Below are 17,130 nucleotides of genomic sequence, written 5' to 3' on the forward strand. Positions count from 1 at the left end.
GGATCGTGCCGCCTCCCCTCCCCGGGAGGTCGGGCCCGCTCTTCCTGGTCGACGAATCGCGCCCGCACCCGCGGCCTCTCTATCGTCCTTGGCTCGCCCCTCCCCTCCGCTGGCCCCTCCTCAAGCTCGGGGAGGCGTGGCCCTCCTTGTCGCAGATCCCGGTGGTCCGGCTGCCGCCGCGACGGGTCTACCCCTGGTGAGCTCGTATGTCCCGACCCCACTCGCAGAGGGGCCGAGTTAGCTCAACTCTCACCCCTTCCGACAGTTGACTCCAGGTCTCACCCGGGGCCCTCCGGTCCCGGCCTTCCGGTTTGCCGGCTGACCCGCTGTCTTCCCACGGTACCTCCCCCCCCTCGATCCCCTCCCTCGGGTTCTCCAGCCTCCGGCGGGGCGGCTCCAGATCCCCCAGGTTCCGTGCGGGTCCGTACGGTGACGGCCACGCCGGCGGCGGGGACGGAGGCGGCGGTGGGGGGGCGAAGCTTGGTCCACAGTGTAAGCCGGGTCGTTTGATGTAGGCATGAGCTTGTGCTTGAATGGCAGCATGAAGAGAGGCACCGGGTCTTTTTCAAAGCCGAGGACAGCTTTTGTTATAGTGTATAGGTCCTTCGACACCGTTTTGGTGGTTGTCCAGGCGGAGTTGGTGTCGGAACCGGGGCTCTGTGGAAGGGCGATGACTGGGCCGCAAGAGCGCAAGTGTCTGCCCGGTGCGAGTAAATTTTGGCGGGCAGTGCGGGTACTGCGGGTAGGGAAGGTAGTCGCTGCCGTCCTCGCAGTAATTCTTTTTCATTTTTTGGTAGTCCGTGTCATCGCAGGCCGCCCAGCTAGTTGTCGCCGCGTTGCCAAAGGGATAGCATTCGAAGGCTAGCATATCGGGACCGCACCGCACGCGCACTGCTGTGTATTGCTGGAGCAGACGTTGGTGGAGCCGCCCAGCAAGTTGCCGCTCCCGCACATCTCATGATCGCGGTTGTAGTCGTGGTTCGCGAGGCCGTCGTCCCCGATATGCTTGTCCACGTGCGAGTCGGGCCGCGACGCAAAGGAGGGCTGGCGCGGCGTCTCCGCAGGCAGCGCGCTCGCAAGTGGCAAGAGCAAGAGGAGCGGCGTCTTCATCGCCGCGTGAAGGAGCAACCTGGAGTCAAAGCACACTCCTCGTCGAAAGCTGGTCGAAAGGGTGTGCTAGGACGAGACGTGGTGTGAGTGTAGAGGGAGCTGGTGTCGGCGGTGCAGCCGGTGTCAGCGGTGCAGCTGTGACGGCGGCAGCCGTGAGACGCTGAGTCGCGCGCGAAGTGGGGCGGGAATGCACACCGTGGACCGTGGGCGAGTCGTAGTCAACAGTGCCCGTCTTAGCTGTGGCAAAAAACCTTTGTGAGGAAAGCCAAACAGGGGTCCCGTACCCGCGCGGGGATACACAGGCCACAGGGGCAGCCTAGGCTGTTCTTCACACCTCTCTTCCGTCGCTTTCGTTACATGCGCACGCGCACACATGTTCATGGCCTCGGCCGTCGCGTGGTGTGGCCGTTGCGAAGCAGCGCGGAGCCTACACCAAGCGAATCGATTCAGGGGCAAACAACAATGCCGCCCCCCCTCCCCCCCCCACGAAGACGGCACGCCTCACGCTCAAACGCATTGTGGCTCGATGCCTTGCTCGCATGTAAGTCCTTCGCAGCAGTAGCCGGGGTTGCAAGGTTCGCCAAAGCCGTTGCACATAGTACATTTTCCCCCTCTGCAGTGTAGCCCGCAGCTCCAGCAATCCCTATCGGCCTGACAGTCATCCCCTGGGAGACACTGACTGGCAGTCGCGATGGCGGCCAGGGGGGGGAGGATATCGGGCTGTGGCCCGAAGCCCAAGGAAGCGACGAGCGAGGGGAAGAGCATCTATGCCCTTGCTCTCGCTGTCGCGATGCGCCGTTGGGTCTAAGTGCTCAAGGAAAGCCGGTACATCGTCATCTCGACGAACCTTAGGTAACACCGGACATTCACTTCACACTTGCTCAGACCAGATGAGATCCGGGAGATATCTGTGTGACTGTGTGCCGCCCAATTAGGTCGATAGGGTGCCCACAGGGCCCAAAAAAAGAAAGGAAAAAAGAAATGGGCCACCCCCGATCGCAGCACTTCGTGTTGGCCAGTCGAGAAATTGAGAGTGTGACTAGGAGGGTGGGACGCTGGGGATTCTCAAAGGTATACCCTTGGAATGGCCGGATCCAGCCTTAAAAGTACGAGATCGCGCGCGCTTCGCGCACAGCACCGCCTGTTCTCCGCGGCTGTGTGACGACGCGTGCCGTGTGCCACCAGAGTTGGGCGCGCGCGGCGCGACGGCGCCCGCGAGGGAAGGCGCGGGTGCAGCGGCCGCCGGCGGCCGTACCGCCTGCCAGCCGGCGCAGCAGCGGCCAGCGCAGCGGCCGCCGGCGCAGCAGCCAGATCAGCCGGTGCGCGCCTTGCGAGGCGAGTACTGCCGCCCGGCAGCCTTGAGGCGGCCGGGCGGCAGTACTCGTTCGAACTTTGCGAGCCGTGCGCGCGCCGAGGCGCCCGCGGCGCGCGCCCGCCCGGCTGCCAGTAGGAGGCGGCGCAATATGGCCTATAGTACAGCCCTTGAGGAGGAGGAAGAGGCTGGCTGGCAGTGCTGTATGCCGCCGAGGGGCAGTTTTGGGGTGCTGAGTCGCGCCCAGGGGGCTGCAGAACGCGTCCGCAACCGGGACAACCCGCCCCCCCAGCCGAGGCCGGTCGAAGCCCACTTGGTCACAGCCATGAGGAGTCCTCTTGGTGCTCCTGGCGCCCGTTGGAATGGCGAGCGCGCGCCGATGGGGGGGGGGGGGGGGGGTCTTGCTTGCTCCACACCGAGCGCCATCGGTCCAGACCGGCGTGACCACCGAGGGGTGGCCTGCACAAGGTCTGAGCCGCGGGCGCTCGGCGCCAAGTGCAGTGTCACGCTCGCGCTGGAGCGGCTCACAATGGGGAACCCTCGTTTCCTAGTCACTCGGTCCCCCAACGGAAGAGGCCTCGCTCCTATTGGAACTGGCCAACATCAGATTTGCCTCGTGCGTCCCTTTTTGAGTCGGAAAGCTATTTTCTTTTGGGTCCTGTGGGCACCCTAAGGTCGAGAGAGTGACTCGTCACTCGAGCATAAACTTTCCGACTCTCTAAAGATTTTGAGATATTTTGGAACAAGAAATCACGCCTCTGACCCACAGTGATTTATTTGGGCTCGGCAGCTTGTTAGCCCTCAGCCGAAGCTGGGGCCGGTCCCGTAGCCGAGAGAGCCCGCGCCGATGAGTTCGACGCGGTCGGGGGGCCCTGCGGAGAGGCCAGCGAGATGGCGATCGCTGAAGGAGAGGGAGGCGAGGCCAGACGGGCAGGCTCAGCTGCTCTCGGGTGATCTCGCTTTGGTGGCTGAAGGACCCGATGGTCCTGTCACATTCGCGTTCCGAGTCGTGGGGGCACACACACACTGAGATTTTTAGAAGCCAACAAGAAATGTGGCACACACAGTGATTTGGGCTCGGCAGCTTGTCGACTACCAGCCGGAGCCGGAGTCGGAACCGTAGCCGAGATGGTCGTCGAGAGAAGATTTTCAGTGTATGTATAGCTCTTACGAACATACCCGTAGGTGAACTGCTGACGGGGTTTGCGATGAGGAGCGATCCGAACGTGGTATTCGGGTGATTAGATTTTCGAATTTAGTATCCTTTGGGCCGTGTTGAGAGAGATTCTTCTTTCCGTGTTGTGAGGTGTGTTGTTGGCGAATCAGGACACAGAGCTCACACAAATTCACAGTGGGAGGAAAGCGGCGAGTTGCAATTCAAGGGCCACCCTGTCCAGCGCCCAGGAGGTGGATCGCGCGTGACCCCCTACACAGATAGGAGCCCGAAACCCTCACGCTGATGCTCTTGCGCGGTGCCACTTTTTCCGTGATATGTTGTGCACCCTTTCCGCGGCCATTTCGCTCCTGTCAACGACGCCGCGCGTCTTTGACTCCGTCTTCGCGCCGTCTGCGATCCGCACCCTCGTCGCGGCGGGCTGCGACCGCTCTCATTCCTTTACCACGGTCCTCGACAGAGAGGTGTCGCGAAGCGGCCGCACGGTGCTCGAGCGTGCGCTGACGGCTGTGCTAGACGAGCTCGGTGACGAGTCTCGCTACGTCGAGTACTGGTGGCGCGGCGGGCATCGGCGGATGGATAGCCACCGCGACGTTGATGAGGCGCTTTGCCGGAGCCGCAGCCATGCGGGCACGGCCGTGGGCGTGCAGCGCTGCCCTCAAAACGGCCACGTCCTCTACCTGGAGCTCGCCGAGGAATTGCGTGGGCCGACTTGTGTGTGGGAGGAGGTGCCGCTCTCTCGCATCACCCTGTCACACACAGTTTAGCATCTTCCTCTCTCCCTCTCCCTCTGCCCCTCTTTCCCTGCTTCCCTCCCCCTCCTTCAGCGCCTCGCCCCCCTCCCGCTCCGAGGCGCCGCCCGACGAGGCCTGGCTGTCCGAGGCCGCCGCCGCCGAGGCGGATGCACGTGCGGGCGCCGCCGACACTAGATGCGGAATTCCGACGAGCACTCGAGAGGACGCGCATTCAACCGTACTCAGCTGTGCTCATTGTGTCTCGCGCCCCTCTATACGTGCGATGCTTCGCCCGCCCTGACTCTGGCGCACGCACAACGCAGGCCCGCCTCATCTCTCCCCAGATCTCCCCAGATCTCCCCAGATCTCCCCAGATCTCCCCACACCGCAGGCCCGCCGCGCGAGCTGACCGCGCTGCACGTGGTGCCTGCAAGGCCAGGCCGGCTGCTGCGCTTCCGCGGCGACCAGCTGCACGCGGTCCCTGCGCCTGCGGGCGAGTGGCTCGGGGAGGCGGAGGAGACGGCGACGCGGCGCGCCGCGGACACTGCCGACGACTCTAGATGCGGGGAGCCACAGACTCGCGTATTCAACCCACCAACGCTCGAGGAGACGCGTTGCTCCGAGGACACGGCACGGGGCCGTATTCACAGCTGTATGCGCTGTGCTCGTAGCCGCGTGTCTTCACGCGGTGCTCCGATTACACGGGGCCGTATTCGCGCCCTGACTTTGGCTCATTCACGACGCAGGCTGACGCCCCCCCGCCGGGGCTCACCGAGGCCGAATTCCTGCGGTGGATGAGTAGACAGCAGGAGGCCAAGGCGGAGGCGGCGGCGGAGGCGGAGGAGGCGGAGGAGGCGGAGGAGGCGGAGGAGGGCGGGAAGGGGGGTGGCGCCGGGGAGGGGGCGGACGCGCCGTCGACGCGGAACGTCGTTCTGTTCAACACGTGGAGCTCGCCGCCGCTGCTGCCCTCGCCCGCCGACCCGCCTCCTGCCAAGGTTGGTCTGTGATATGAGTAGTGTGAATGATGTGTAACGCCTCGTACGCCAGGGCGCTCGGGCGTACTTTCCCTCCTCGCCGGCCCGCTAGCCCACCCCTCGCGCGTGCCCCTAGGCCACACCGACCCACACACGCTCACCCACGCGCACCGGGCCTTCCACTTCTAATGCCGTGCGGCTCCTGTCGTCTAGACGTGGAGTCGCGAGGGCTCGCCTTTCCCTTGCCCCACCACCTCGTGTGTGTGTGGAGAAGTGTACCTGACCTGACCTTAGGCCGTCGCGGCTCTCGAGGCCCTCACTGTCCCTCTGGCGTGCCAGCCCCGCGCCGAGTGGGTCGAAGCAGCGCCCGCCGCCGCCGCCGCCTCGGCGACCCGCAATAGAAGAGAGAGTACCGGTGGCGGCGAGGCGCACTTGTCGCAATAGAAGAGAGAGTACCGGTGGCGGCGAGGCGCACTTGTCTCACTGGTACGCCCTTTGCCCTGCTGAAGGAGCCCGCCGCCGGCGCCAACGAGCCGTGCTTGGTCGCGCCGTGCCTGGTCGACGCGCCGCTTCTGGGGGACACGCTGCGCCGCGGCTGCGAGGTCTCGCCGAGATCGGCCGAGATCGGCCGAGATCGGCCGAGATTGAGACTCGCCGCCGCGGCCGATGCGTTGCGCTGGCCCACTAGAGCTCGCGCCCGCACGCACCATGTCGCCCGAAGCGTGCGCGCCTACCTGTCTGGCGGCACTCCTCCTTCGCTGCCGCCGCCGTCGCTTCCCGCACTCCCACGCCGCCGCCAGAGCCCTCTCGCCCCCAACCAGGCACCCTCGCTTCGGGTGCGCGCCGACAAGCAGCTCCTCCGCTCCGCTCTCCACTCCGCCGATGCGTGGTACTCTGTCCCGATCGACGACGTCGGTGCTGCGGCGCGCGCGGGCGCGGCGGGCGCGACGCCGTGGCGGGCGGCGGCAGCTGTGGTGATGGGCGCGGCGGCGAGGCGTCGAGGCGTCCGGGGGAAGGGTCTCCTCATCGCCGGTCGCCCGTGCGTAGGTGAACGCGGAGGAGGAGCTTGCGGTGAGGCTCGGGTATGCCGAGCACGTCGAAGCTGAATTCTTTGGCGCAGGCGGCGCAGGCGGCGGGGATGACTATTTTGACGACGACGAGGACGAGGAGGAGGAGGAGTTGGGCGGCTCTGGCGAGCCCGACGGCGACTTTATTGCGAAGATGGCGCAGCTCCGGGCGCTCCAGGAGGATATGGGAGTCGGCGGCGAGTGACGCAAGGAGCGGTCCACCACCTCCGCGCCGCGCCGGCCGCCAGCGCGCTCTCGCGCCGAGGCCGGCTTCCGCGGCCCCGCGCCTCCACCACCTCCACCACGCGCCCGCCGCTGCCACCTCCGCGCGCGCCGCTGCCACCTCCGCCCCCCGCCACCTCCGCTTCCGCCGCCGTGGCCTCCACCGCCGCCACGCCGGCAGACCTCGAGAAGTGTGGCTGAGCAGGGCGATGCCGTTGGCGGCGACCCGTGTGATGGCGAAGAATTGCTCTCCCCGAGCGCAATCGGCTTGGGCGCGCACCTTTCTGCCCTCCCTCTCTCCACGGCAGACAGTGTTAGTTCCTGTCAGACTAGCATAGCAGATGAGAGTACTTGGAGAGTGCAGCCCTCAGGCGGTCAGGGGTTTCTTTAGACTTTTTAAGTGCGCTCTTACGTTCGGTTTTTCTTTTTGTTTTCCACAGGACCACAGGAGACACGTTTTGTGTTTATTTCCTCTTCGACATGGATCTCATGGTCATGCTCATGCGTCAGGGGCTTCACGTTTTGTTTATTTATGATTTATGTGCTCTTTTCGCCGACATGCACATGGTCGCATGCTCATGGATACATCATACATGGTACGATTTGATATATGATATATCGATCATGTGTGGTTGTATTGAGTATGAGTGTTGTTTTTAGCTTTTATGAACCGCACAGCTGACTCAACGCTGGCACACTGTACTCCACACGTCCATCTACCTCCCACCTTACTAAGCCGCTAGGTAAGCCGGCGGCCGACGGCGGCGGTGGCGGCACGCCGACGCGCGCCGAGACAGCCGCCGCTGCTCTCTCGGCGGCAGTGCGCTTGCTCGGCGGTGCTAAGTCCTCCTCCAAGTCGCGGGCGGCCTTGAGGTTCGCAGTCTGCCGGCCGAGCTCCGAGTTGGTCGGAGCCTCGAGCTCCGCCGACGCGTCTGCCTCGCCCTCCGACACCGCCGCCTCGGCGCCGGCCGCCTCTGGCGGGCCGGCCGTCGGCGGGTCCGCGAGCTTGCCCCACGCGGAGCCAAGCAGCTTGCTGAGCTCAACGGGCTTCGGGTTCGTCTCGATGATGCGCGCGAGCACCTCCGCCTTTGCCTCAAGCTCCTCCGAATTTGCTGCCTCCCGACGGGCCCGGCGTGCTCGGCAGCTCTTGCGGTGCTCTTGGTGCTGCTGCAGCGAGCTCGCGGTTTTGAAGCCTTTGCCGCACGGGCAGACGTGCGTCTTCTTCGCCTTCTTCTTGATCTTCTTCTGCTGCTGCTTCGCCGCCTTCTGCTGCTGCTTCGCCGCCTTCTTCTGCTGCTTCGTCTCCTGATGCAGCGCATCTAGATCCTTCCGGAGTCCGTCGGGCAGCATCCAGCGGTCACGGTCGTACGCGTCGCCGGGCACGCACGTCACTTCTCGCGCTGCCAGCCGCTCGACCGCGTCGTGCACGGCCTTCGCCGCCTTCTTCTGCTGCTTCGTCTCCTGATGCTTCCTGAGTTCGTGCCCCCAGCGGTCACGGTCGTACGTGTCGCCGGATACGCACGTCACTTCGCCTCGCGCTGCCAGCCTTGGGCTGCGCTGTGAACCCCGCCATCTTCATCTTCGCAACGAGATGGCGCAATGAGGACAGCACGAAGATCCGCCCGACTTTTACGTTGGGAGGCTTTTCGCGCAGCGCGGCCATCACCGCCTCCTCCACGCGGCTCTGATGCTGCTCGCCATAGCTCCGCCGCTCGGCCGTGTACCGCTGCACCAGCACGCCGCGCTCCTCAGTCGAGGCGGAGGCGAAGGCGCGGGCCCGCAGCGGGTGGCCGGCGGGGCAGTCGAGGTCGTCGCAGAAGCAGTTGTAGGCCGGCGGCGGCGGGCGGCGACTTCGCGCGTTTGGCTCGACGCCCAGCGCGTTCGCCACTGAGCAGGTCCTCAGCGCCGAGCTGGCCGAGCTCGCCCGGGCGTAGCTCGGGGTGCGCGCGCGAGCACGTCGCGCGAAAGCGGCAGCCGGCGCCATACCGACAGACCTCGGGCGGCGCGAAGCCGCGCGGCCGCTGCGGCATGGCCTGCACGTGCTTCCACCAGCCGGCCTCCTCCTCCTCGTCGTCGGACGCGGCCTCCTCCTCGCCGTCCTCCTCGTCATCGAGCTCGAGGACGTGGCTCGCGACTGGCGGCGGCGGCGGCGGCGGCGGCGCGCGCTGCGGCGGCGGCGGCGGCGGCGGCGGCGGCGGCGGCGGCGGCGGCGGCGGCTGCGCACGCGGCAGCGGCGGTGGCGGCGGGGCACGCTTCAGTGCCGCCTGCACGCTACCGCGCCGACTGTCGATCTGGGTTTGCAGCACCAGAAGCTTCTCCTGCAGGATAAGCTTCTCGTGCTTAGATCTAGCGGCGGCGGTGGACATGTGCATGTTCGACGGTGCATGCACATGCGCACACACACATCGCGAAGAAGAATTTTGTCGGGAAGAATTTTAAACTCCAGGAAACTGGGCACGGGACTGGCGCGCACTGGCACTAACACGTCGTGCGAAGAAAGAAAGAAAGAAGCATTCGACATGGGAGGACGGCACGCCGCCACCACACTTTTAAGGAGAGGGGTGTGGTGCGCTAGCCGTCGCCCACCCTTGGGCGTCTGCCTCTTCCTAACCTTCATGCCACCTCGCGGTTATCCCACTCTCGTCGAACGTCGTTCTCTCTCTTGTCGCTTCTTCCTCTTTCGCGTCGCCCTCCCTCTGTCTCGTTCTGGAGATTTTTAGCAATACCTTAATGTGATGTTACAGGTGGGTTAAGAGGGAGATGTGCGCGAGCTGCGGGACCGCCGGGACGGCGGGCGGGTGATTGCGACGCGCCGCCACTTTTGGCGACTTTTGGGACGCGCGTCAATCGGCCGAGATTCGGCATGGCAGGCGAGGGTGTCACGGCCATGATCGTGGCTGCTGACGCCGGAGACAACCCGCTGGCGGACCGCCGCGAGGACCGGAAGGCGGCGGCAGAGCGGGAGAGGAAGGCCAAGGTGGCGAAGGTCGCCTCGCAGGCGACGAACGCGATGGCGGCAGTGCGGGCGCAGCTCGATTTGCGGAAGGTGGCAGCAGACAAGGCGGCGAACAAAGCCAACGACGACGCGGGGGCGCCGGTGAGGGCGTCGTCCACGATGCTCGAACGAGTGTTCGATGCCCGCCTCGACGGTCCGGACAAATACGTTGTGGCTCGACGAAAGGAGCGAAAGACGGCTGCCGGGGCTGGCACTGCTGCCGATTTGGCGGCGGGTTTGGAGAAGATGACGGACTCCGTCGTCAAGATGGCGAAATACCAAACAACTCTAACAGCCTGGAGCCCTGTTTTTTGTTTTGCTCGTTCTGCGACGACGCCGCTGCCTGCGTGGACATCGCGAGGCAGTGCGATCACTAGCTTTTTTTCAGTGTACGTACTTTTAGTAAAAGGGAGAGGGCGTTGTGAGAGAGAGAGAGAGAGATTTTAGGAAACCAACAAGAAATCACGACTCTCTCTCACAGTGATTTGTCGAAAGTGATTTGGGCTCGGCCGCTTGTTTAGCCCTCAGCCGAAGCTGGGGCCGGTCCCGTAGCCGAGAGAGCCCGCGCCGATGAGTTCGACGCGGTCGGGGGGGCCTGCGGAGAGGCCAGCGAGGTGGCGATCGCTGTAATACTTTGCGTTGTGTATGCACTTGTATGTAGCTCTTCATTTTTGCCTCACAAAGCTCAGCCCAGATTTCTTTTTGAGTGGTTATCGTAAACGAAAGGCAAACAACACACACATGATGATGACATGCGCTGCTGGTTCTGTTCGTTTTGTTATGGCTACCTGTCAAAAGAAAGCCGATTGGCCTATACCGCTCGCTGGCCGCAACCCAACGCGCCAAATCCACCTCGCGAACTCGAGAACTGCGGGCGGCCTTCTCCGAGTGGCTGACCACCAACCGGAATCGCCGAACCCGGAGCTCCTGCGCCGCGGTCTCCTCACTGCCCCGCATGAAACTGATTCCAGGGAGCGGGCGCTTCGCCGGCAGTTCTTTCGCTCCGCTCGTGCCAGGCCTTTGGGAGCACCCGTACCTCGTCCGCGATTTCACGCGTGGGCTCGAGGGCCAGGCACCGCTCTCAGAGACGGGCCATGGCTACGACGTTGGGCGCTACAACGAGCGGCGGCGATCAATGTACACGTCAGAGCTCTTTGGAGGGACGCCTGCCTCGCCTACCTACACCCTCCCTCCCACCCACGTGCACCGCCGCCTCCCGCCTCCCAGGGCCGACCCTTGGGCCGCGGGCGTGCCGCCTTCGCAGCGGCGCGACATCCACATCGGGATTGACATCGGCGGCCCGGTCGGCACAGCGGTGCACGCCGTGGCGGACGGCACTGTCCACTCTTCCGGCTACAACGTGCGCCACGCACTCTCACCCGACCCTTGGCGCCCCAGCAGCCCCGCCACTGCGGCAGGTAACTCGGCGCGCGTACTGCAGGCCGCGGCGCTCGACTACGGCCACGTGGTGGTGACAGAGCACCGGCTCTGCGGCGTTGACGTCTGGGCGCTGCACGGTCACCTCTCGGCGGACAGCAGCGTGCGGTGGCGACCTGGCGACAAGGTGGCGCGGGGTGAGGTGCTCGGCTGGCTGGGCGGCACGCACGAGAACGGAGGCGCCCATGCTAGGCTCGGGAGGGGGGGGGGGGGGGTCATCGCGGGGAGATCTTGGGCTCCTGCGCCCGGATGACTGCATCACTCGAGTGAACACCTGACCGCCTTTTGGCCGGCCCCGAATGCCTCCCCGGTCCCGTCCACCGTTAGTGGGTGCCCTCCCTCGCCCTCAGCCGGGCGAGTGCGTCACTCAGGCTGGCCTCCGCACGTCCACTTCCAGCTGTCGCTCTGCCGGCCGGAGACGCACGACATGCCCGGCGTGGTGGCCGACGCGCAGCACGCCAGCGCGCTGCAGGACTACCCGGACCCGCGAGCGGTGCTAGGTCCGCTGTACGAGGGCGACGGTCTCTTTGAGTGACAGCGTTACTACCACTGTTGGCTCCGAGGGCTCCGACAAACCCAAGACATAACCCACGGCGGCCTCTTTCGTTTACCCGGAGGAACGGGCAAGGGTCTTGGAGAGGAATTCTGCAGCTGATTTTCTTTTTGTTTTTGGTAAGGTAAGGTAAGCGTAAGGTAAGGTAAGGTAAACGTCTCCACACACACAAAGTGGTGGGGCAAGGGGGGGCGACCCTCGCATCTCCACGCCCGGACACGGGCAGGAGCCCCACGGCATTCTTAGTGCAAGCGCACCGGCCTGGTGCCGTGGGCGTGGCGCGTGGGTGTGTGAGCAACCTGCACCCCACTCCCTCCCTCCCAGACACAACCTTCTTTTTGGTGTGTACAACCCCAGCGCCCAGGTCGCAGGTGTTACCCCTGCTACTCTCTTAAGGTTCCTCGGGCCAGTTTCGGGGGGCAAACCCTGCCCGGCCCCTAGAACCCCAGGTAAGGCCCAGGTGTAGCCTAGGGCATCAGAAGGGACCAAGAGCAGTCCAGAGTGTCTGAGCCATAGATAGAGGGTGCCCACAGGACCCAAAATGCAAAAGAAAATAGCTTTCCGGCTCAAAAAGGGACACACGAGGCAAATCTGATGTTGGAGTGTTCCAATAGGAGCAAGGCCTCTTCCGTTGGGGGACCGAGTGAATAGGAAACGAGAATTGCCAGTTTGTCACGCGCGCGCGAGCGTGACACTGCACTTGGCGCCGAGCGGCCGCGGCTCAGACCTTTGTGCAGGCCTCCCCTCGGTGCAAGCACCGGTCCGGACCGACAGCGCTCGATGTGGAGCAAGCAAGACCCCCCCCCCCCCCCCATCGGCGCGCGCCCGAGCTTTGAACGGCCGCCAGGAGCACCAAGAGGACTCCTCATGGCTGCTTGCAAGTGGGCTTCGACCGGCCTCGGCGGGAGGGGCGGGTTGTCTCGGTTGCGGACGCCTTCTGCAGCCCCCTGGGATGGGGACAGCACCCCAAAACTGCCCCTCGGCGGCATACAGCACTGCCAGGCAGCCTCTTCTTCCTCCTCCTCAAGGGCTGTACTATGTGGCCATATTGCGCCGCCTCCTACTGGCAGCCGGGCGGGCGCGCGCCGGGCGCGCCTCGGCGCGCGCACGGCTCGCAAAGCTCGAGCGAGTACTGCCGCCCGGCCGCCTCAAGGCGGCCGGGCGGCATTACTCCCCTCGCAAGGCGCGCACCAGCTGCTCTGGGTGCTGCGCCGGCGGCCGCTGCGCTGGCCGCTGCTGCGCTGGCCGGCGAGCGGTACGACCGCCGGCGGCCGCTGCTGGCGCTGCACCCGCGCCTTCCCTCGCGGGCGCCGTCGCGCCGCGCGCGCCCAACTCTGCTGGCACACGGCACGCGTCGTCACTCAGCCGCGGAGAATAGGCGGTGCAGCGCGCGAAGCGCGCGCGATCTCGTACTTTAAGGCTGGATCCGGCCATTCCAAGGGTATACCTTTGAGAATCCCCAACGTCCCTCCCTCCTAGTCACAATCTCAATATCTCGACTCTCCAACACGAAGTGCTGCGATCGGTGGTGGCCCATTTCTTTTTTACTTTCTTTTTGGGGGCGGCCCTGCCCCTGTGGGGAGCGTGATCATGGACGACGATGAGGAGCTGGGAGAGCTGCTGGAGCGCACCTTCGACAGAGTGTCTACTCGATGGTGCTCTCGAGGACTGCGGCATCTCTGGCTGGTGCGTCGAGCTTCTTCGTTCGCACGCCAACGGCACGGAGCTTCTTGATTGACAGCATCCTGGATGAAGGCGACTGTCAATGGCAATGGATGCGGCTCCGTTATCTGCCCGCTCTTGCGAAATAAATTCTTTTTCGCGCGGGTTGTAAAATTCTTTTTCGCACGACACTGCAGTGCGCGCCAGTCCCGTGCCCAGTGTTGTGCGAGGGAGTTGTTGTAAAATTCTTTTTCGCGCCCGAGCAAAATTCTTTTTCGCGAACCGCCGGAAGGCCAGAAGTCGATACTCCTCGCGCGCGACTAACTGCAAGCTTCAGTGCACGCGAGACACCCAGCAGCAACCAAACACGCGACACACACATGCGCGGAGGGTTCCTGCTCTGGGCCGCCGCCGCTGCCGGGTTCGGCGGCCTCCTGCCGCGCGAACGGCGGGCCCTCTCTGATGCCGATGCTCCGGAGGCGCCCGCGGCCTTCACTGCTGCCGCCGACGAGTGCCGCGAGCGCATCGGCCACACGCTTGGCGAGGTTTGGATGCAGTGCGTGGTCGACAGGCTGCTCGTGGCGATGGGTGACCCGACGAGCACGCATCCTCCCTTTGCGACTGTCCCACACACTTTTGATCCGCTTGCGCCACTGCCCTCGCACGCTGGAGAGGCCGGGTACGCGTCGTCGCACCGACTCAAGGACCTGCTGCGCGACTACAGCTGTGACGCGTCGGGGCCCGGCTCGACGCCAAGCCGCCGCTTCGCTTGGACGCACACGCCGCACGACCCTTGCGCGGCAGCCGAGCGCGAAGAGGCGGGCGGCGGGGTTGGGGGCGGGGGAGGCGCGGAGGGGGCGTTCCTGTACAGGAGAGGCTTCCTGCCGGCGGGGGACAGCCTCGGCGAGCTCGACGGTGAGATGATACCGCACCGCCCACGGGAATGAACCCACACTGGATTCGATACCACGGGAGGTATGGTACTAGGCGAGATGAGCGAGGCGGAGGCGCTCTCGCTCTGCGCCTCACACGCGCGGTGCCAGGGCTTCACCTATGCCTCCAGCGAGCGAGCTCACGGGCGTCGGCACCGCATGATGTTCAAGTCGGCGGCCGACGACGTGGCAGCCGCGGAGGGATGGCACTCGTTCAAGCGCCGCGCCGCGGCCGTCGATTGCTCGCCGCCCCCTGGCGCGTCGCGCCGCCCGCCGCCGCCCGCCGTCGAGTACAGTGTGGGGGTGCTGCGTGAAGAACCGCCAATCTACGTGGTCGACGGGTTTGTCTCTCGGGCCGAGTGCGAGGCGATGGTGAATGCGACCGTTCCGAGGATGGGCCGCTCGGTGGTCTCGGGCGGCGGTTTCTCCGCCGCGCGCCGCTCTTACTCGGTCAGCATCCGGAGAACGACGTGCGTTCTCAGTGCTCCTCACCAAGAATGGCATTGTTTGTTCTTAGGTCAACATGTACCCGGAGTACGATGACCCGAACCGGCGCCGTCCGAGAGCCTTCCGAGAGCCATTCCGAGAGCCTGTTGAGAGCCTCCCACCGCGCAACCCCGCTGCCCACACCCGCTTCCCAGTCTTCGGAATCCTAGTCTTCCCGGGCCGCTCGTCGGTGCTTTGCCGTCCAGATGTCTCGACTAAGCGTCTGGCCTCTCCCACCGCCCAGGCCCGTCACAGCGCTCGCGCGGCGTCTGTTTGCCTTTGCGCGAGAGGCGGCCGGGTACGAGACGTTGATGGAGGGCCCGGGCCAGGAGCCGGTCAACGCTGTCTACTACAAGGACGACGGCGACCAGGCGAGATCTCGCCGAGATCGCACGAGATCGCACGAGGCCGCGGCGGGATTGAGAGCAATGACCGCCCGACGGGCGCGGCGCCTCCTCTCCCAGCGTACGTGCGCCGCCTTGTGCACACCCCATTACCAGTGTGATTTTATCGAGACCTCCGCGATATATCGGAAGCCACCTTGCACCACGACCTCTCAGCCTCGCAACTGCCCCTCTGCCCAGTACCGCGCCCACTGCGACGGAGAGTGCAACGGCGGGCCGTGGCGCGAGGGGAAGCGGATCGCCACCGGGCTCGTCTACTGCGAGACGGCTGACCGAGGCGGCGACACCCTCTTCACGCGCGTCGGCCTCAAGGTGGTGCCCAAGCCGGGGCAGCTCCTCTTCTTTGGCTACAAGCTGCGCGACGAGGGCTCGCCGACGGGGTGGGCCGCGGCGATGGACAACGGCGTCACCGAGCACTCGGGCTGCCCGCTGCACGAGGGGCGCAAGTGGATCGCCACGATGTGGTTCCGCGAGGGCGTGAGCGCTGAGCGGCCGTGGGACTCGCTCCGCGACCTATAGCACGTTGGTCGAAGGTGCTGCACTTAGGCTTCGTCTTACGGTAAAAATATCCTCCAGACTCCAGAGGGAGAGCGTGGCTAGAGGGCCCACAGCGTCCTAATCTAAAATCTGAGGATTAAGGATTCGGCCTTCGCTTTAGTGAGGCCAAAGTGAGTTTATGGATGTGTGAGAACGGTACGGGACACGAGGAGGCACGCGGACCGACTCGTCGGCGACTCTGCTGCACGCCGTTTCAGAATTTTTCTCAGCGTGAGCGAGACGTGGAAGAGTGCCACCGTCGGGTAGAACGGGCCGGCCCGGAGCATCGGAGTAGCCGTCGTGGTCGCGGCGAGCAGCACCGGCCACTCCGGCGCTGCGTCGGCACCGTGGGAGCATGTCCACCGCCACTTCGCGGTCGCAGCGCTGCTTGTCGCCCGAAACGCCGCATATCCCTCTGGCGGGCCAAAGATCGACTCTCATGTCGATTTTGACTCGACGGCGGCATGGAGGCATCACGTCTCCATGACGCCGTCAAGTCGGAGCCAGTCTGCGGCGACCACAGCGCTCACCGCAGGGATATGCGAGCTTTTCAGAGTCAAGCTTTGGGCGCGAAATCCCACAGTGGCGGATTTTGGCGCTGTGGGCCCCCTAGCGTGGCCGAGGGCTGCATTTAAATTACTCGCGGGACGCGGCTCGCGCCGCTCAGCGCTCTATTCTAGTGTCGGGCGCTCGGGGAGTGACCAGGGTGAGGGGACGGATTGTGAAGATCCCTCACATGCCAAGATCGTGCTTCGTGTGCAGGGGCTCGCTTCTCTGGTAGGACGGGAACGAGATGATAGTAGGAGTACAGTCTAGAGTAGAGGAGACTAGGAAGCAAAGAGGAGCCCTGCGCACGACGCACGACTCCGCAGGACCCAGGAGAAGCCCCTCCCACCCGTGCTTGTGTGCAGCGCAGCCTCCTCCTCTCACAGAAAAACTGCGGCCGCCAGCGACTGAGCGTCTCGCTGGCGGACGGGGGACGGGGAGAGGAACACAAAGGGACGTACGGACGTCCATCCACTGGGATGAGAGTACTGGAGATATGAGGTCGAATCTGCTGATTCAACAGCCGCCGAAGGAGCGCCGCCTCAACACGGGGTCTCGGCTCTATCGAGCCATGCTAGCTCCAGCCGCAGCCCCACCCGGCCGCCCGAGGGTGTTTTCCCGCAAGCAGAGAAGACTAATCCTGGGGGAAGCAACCGGGCGGGGTCCGGGGACACATATACATACACATATGTCGCCCTAAATCCCATCGTCTCAGAGTTTGACCGTTTTATTTATTTATTTGCATAGACTCGATCGCAAGATCCCACAGTGAAAGAATGGCACCAATCCTTCCTCCGGGGGCCTCTGGTGTGTGGACAGAGGGTGGCCCGCCTCAATCGACCCCTGTTAAGTGACTCGTTCGTTTTCCACCCACTGTGATTTTGTGTGAGCTCTGTGTCTTGACTTGCCAACAACATACCTACAACTAAAAATCCAGTCCACATCCTGCGCCGCGCTGCTCCTCACTCGTACGGCTCTAAGAATT

General features: G+C 64.6%; 4 protein-coding genes across 4 annotated transcripts; 3 read left to right on the top strand and 1 right to left on the bottom strand.

Annotated features, from left to right (window-relative positions):
- Nucleotides 1-7,256: 7,256 nt before the first annotated feature.
- On the bottom strand, nucleotides 7,257-8,959 carry EMIHUDRAFT_102636 (Hypothetical protein; the record flags this gene model as incomplete). Its single annotated transcript, XM_005769766.1, has 2 exons — nucleotides 7,257-8,125; nucleotides 8,482-8,959. 2 exons carry the CDS (start codon nucleotides 8,957-8,959, stop codon nucleotides 7,257-7,259), a joined length of 1,347 nt encoding a protein of 448 aa, XP_005769823.1.
- Nucleotides 8,960-9,456: 497 nt separating this feature from the next.
- On the top strand, nucleotides 9,457-9,965 carry EMIHUDRAFT_210078 (hypothetical protein; the record flags this gene model as incomplete). The annotated part of the gene is made up of 2 exons (XM_005769767.1): nucleotides 9,457-9,823; nucleotides 9,856-9,965. The coding sequence occupies 2 exons, from the start codon at nucleotides 9,457-9,459 to the stop codon at nucleotides 9,963-9,965; spliced, it is 477 nt and encodes a 158-aa protein (XP_005769824.1).
- A 450-nt stretch (nucleotides 9,966-10,415) lies between these two features.
- EMIHUDRAFT_464209 (hypothetical protein) lies at nucleotides 10,416-11,720 on the top strand. The gene is made up of 4 exons (XM_005769768.1): nucleotides 10,416-10,749; nucleotides 10,816-10,948; nucleotides 11,030-11,204; nucleotides 11,397-11,720. The coding sequence occupies exons 1-4, from the start codon at nucleotides 10,544-10,546 to the stop codon at nucleotides 11,558-11,560; spliced, it is 678 nt and encodes a 225-aa protein (XP_005769825.1). The 5' UTR covers nucleotides 10,416-10,543; the 3' UTR covers nucleotides 11,561-11,720.
- Nucleotides 11,721-13,539: 1,819 nt separating this feature from the next.
- On the top strand, nucleotides 13,540-15,642 carry EMIHUDRAFT_464210 (hypothetical protein). The gene is made up of 4 exons (XM_005769769.1): nucleotides 13,540-14,155; nucleotides 14,228-14,642; nucleotides 14,903-15,029; nucleotides 15,243-15,642. Exons 1-4 carry the CDS (start codon nucleotides 13,621-13,623, stop codon nucleotides 15,579-15,581), a joined length of 1,416 nt encoding a protein of 471 aa, XP_005769826.1. The 5' UTR covers nucleotides 13,540-13,620; the 3' UTR covers nucleotides 15,582-15,642.
- Nucleotides 15,643-17,130: the final 1,488 nt, after the last annotated feature.

This window comes from Emiliania huxleyi, assembly GCF_000372725.1.
Source record: "Emiliania huxleyi CCMP1516 unplaced genomic scaffold EMIHUscaffold_41, whole genome shotgun sequence".
Lineage (NCBI taxonomy): Eukaryota > Haptophyta > Isochrysidales > Noelaerhabdaceae > Emiliania > Emiliania huxleyi.

Bases quoted from the DNA above. Each gene is read 5' to 3' on its own strand.
- EMIHUDRAFT_464209 (XM_005769768.1), top strand. From the start codon at position 10,544: ATGAAACTGATTCCAGGGAGCGGGCGCTTCGCCGGCAGTTCTTTCGCT. The intron at 10,750-10,815 runs GACGCCTGCCTC...CCCGCCTCCCAG, and splicing joins ACGTCAGAGCTCTTTGGAGG to GGCCGACCCTTGGGCCGCGG. The intron at 11,205-11,396 runs GCGCCCATGCTA...TGCGTCACTCAG, and splicing joins CGGCACGCACGAGAACGGAG to GCTGGCCTCCGCACGTCCAC.
- EMIHUDRAFT_464210 (XM_005769769.1), top strand. From the start codon at position 13,621: ATGCGCGGAGGGTTCCTGCTCTGGGCCGCCGCCGCTGCCGGGTTCGGC. The intron at 14,156-14,227 runs GTGAGATGATAC...GTATGGTACTAG, and splicing joins CAGCCTCGGCGAGCTCGACG to GCGAGATGAGCGAGGCGGAG. The intron at 14,643-14,902 runs GTGCGTTCTCAG...CCCACCGCCCAG, and splicing joins GTCAGCATCCGGAGAACGAC to GCCCGTCACAGCGCTCGCGC.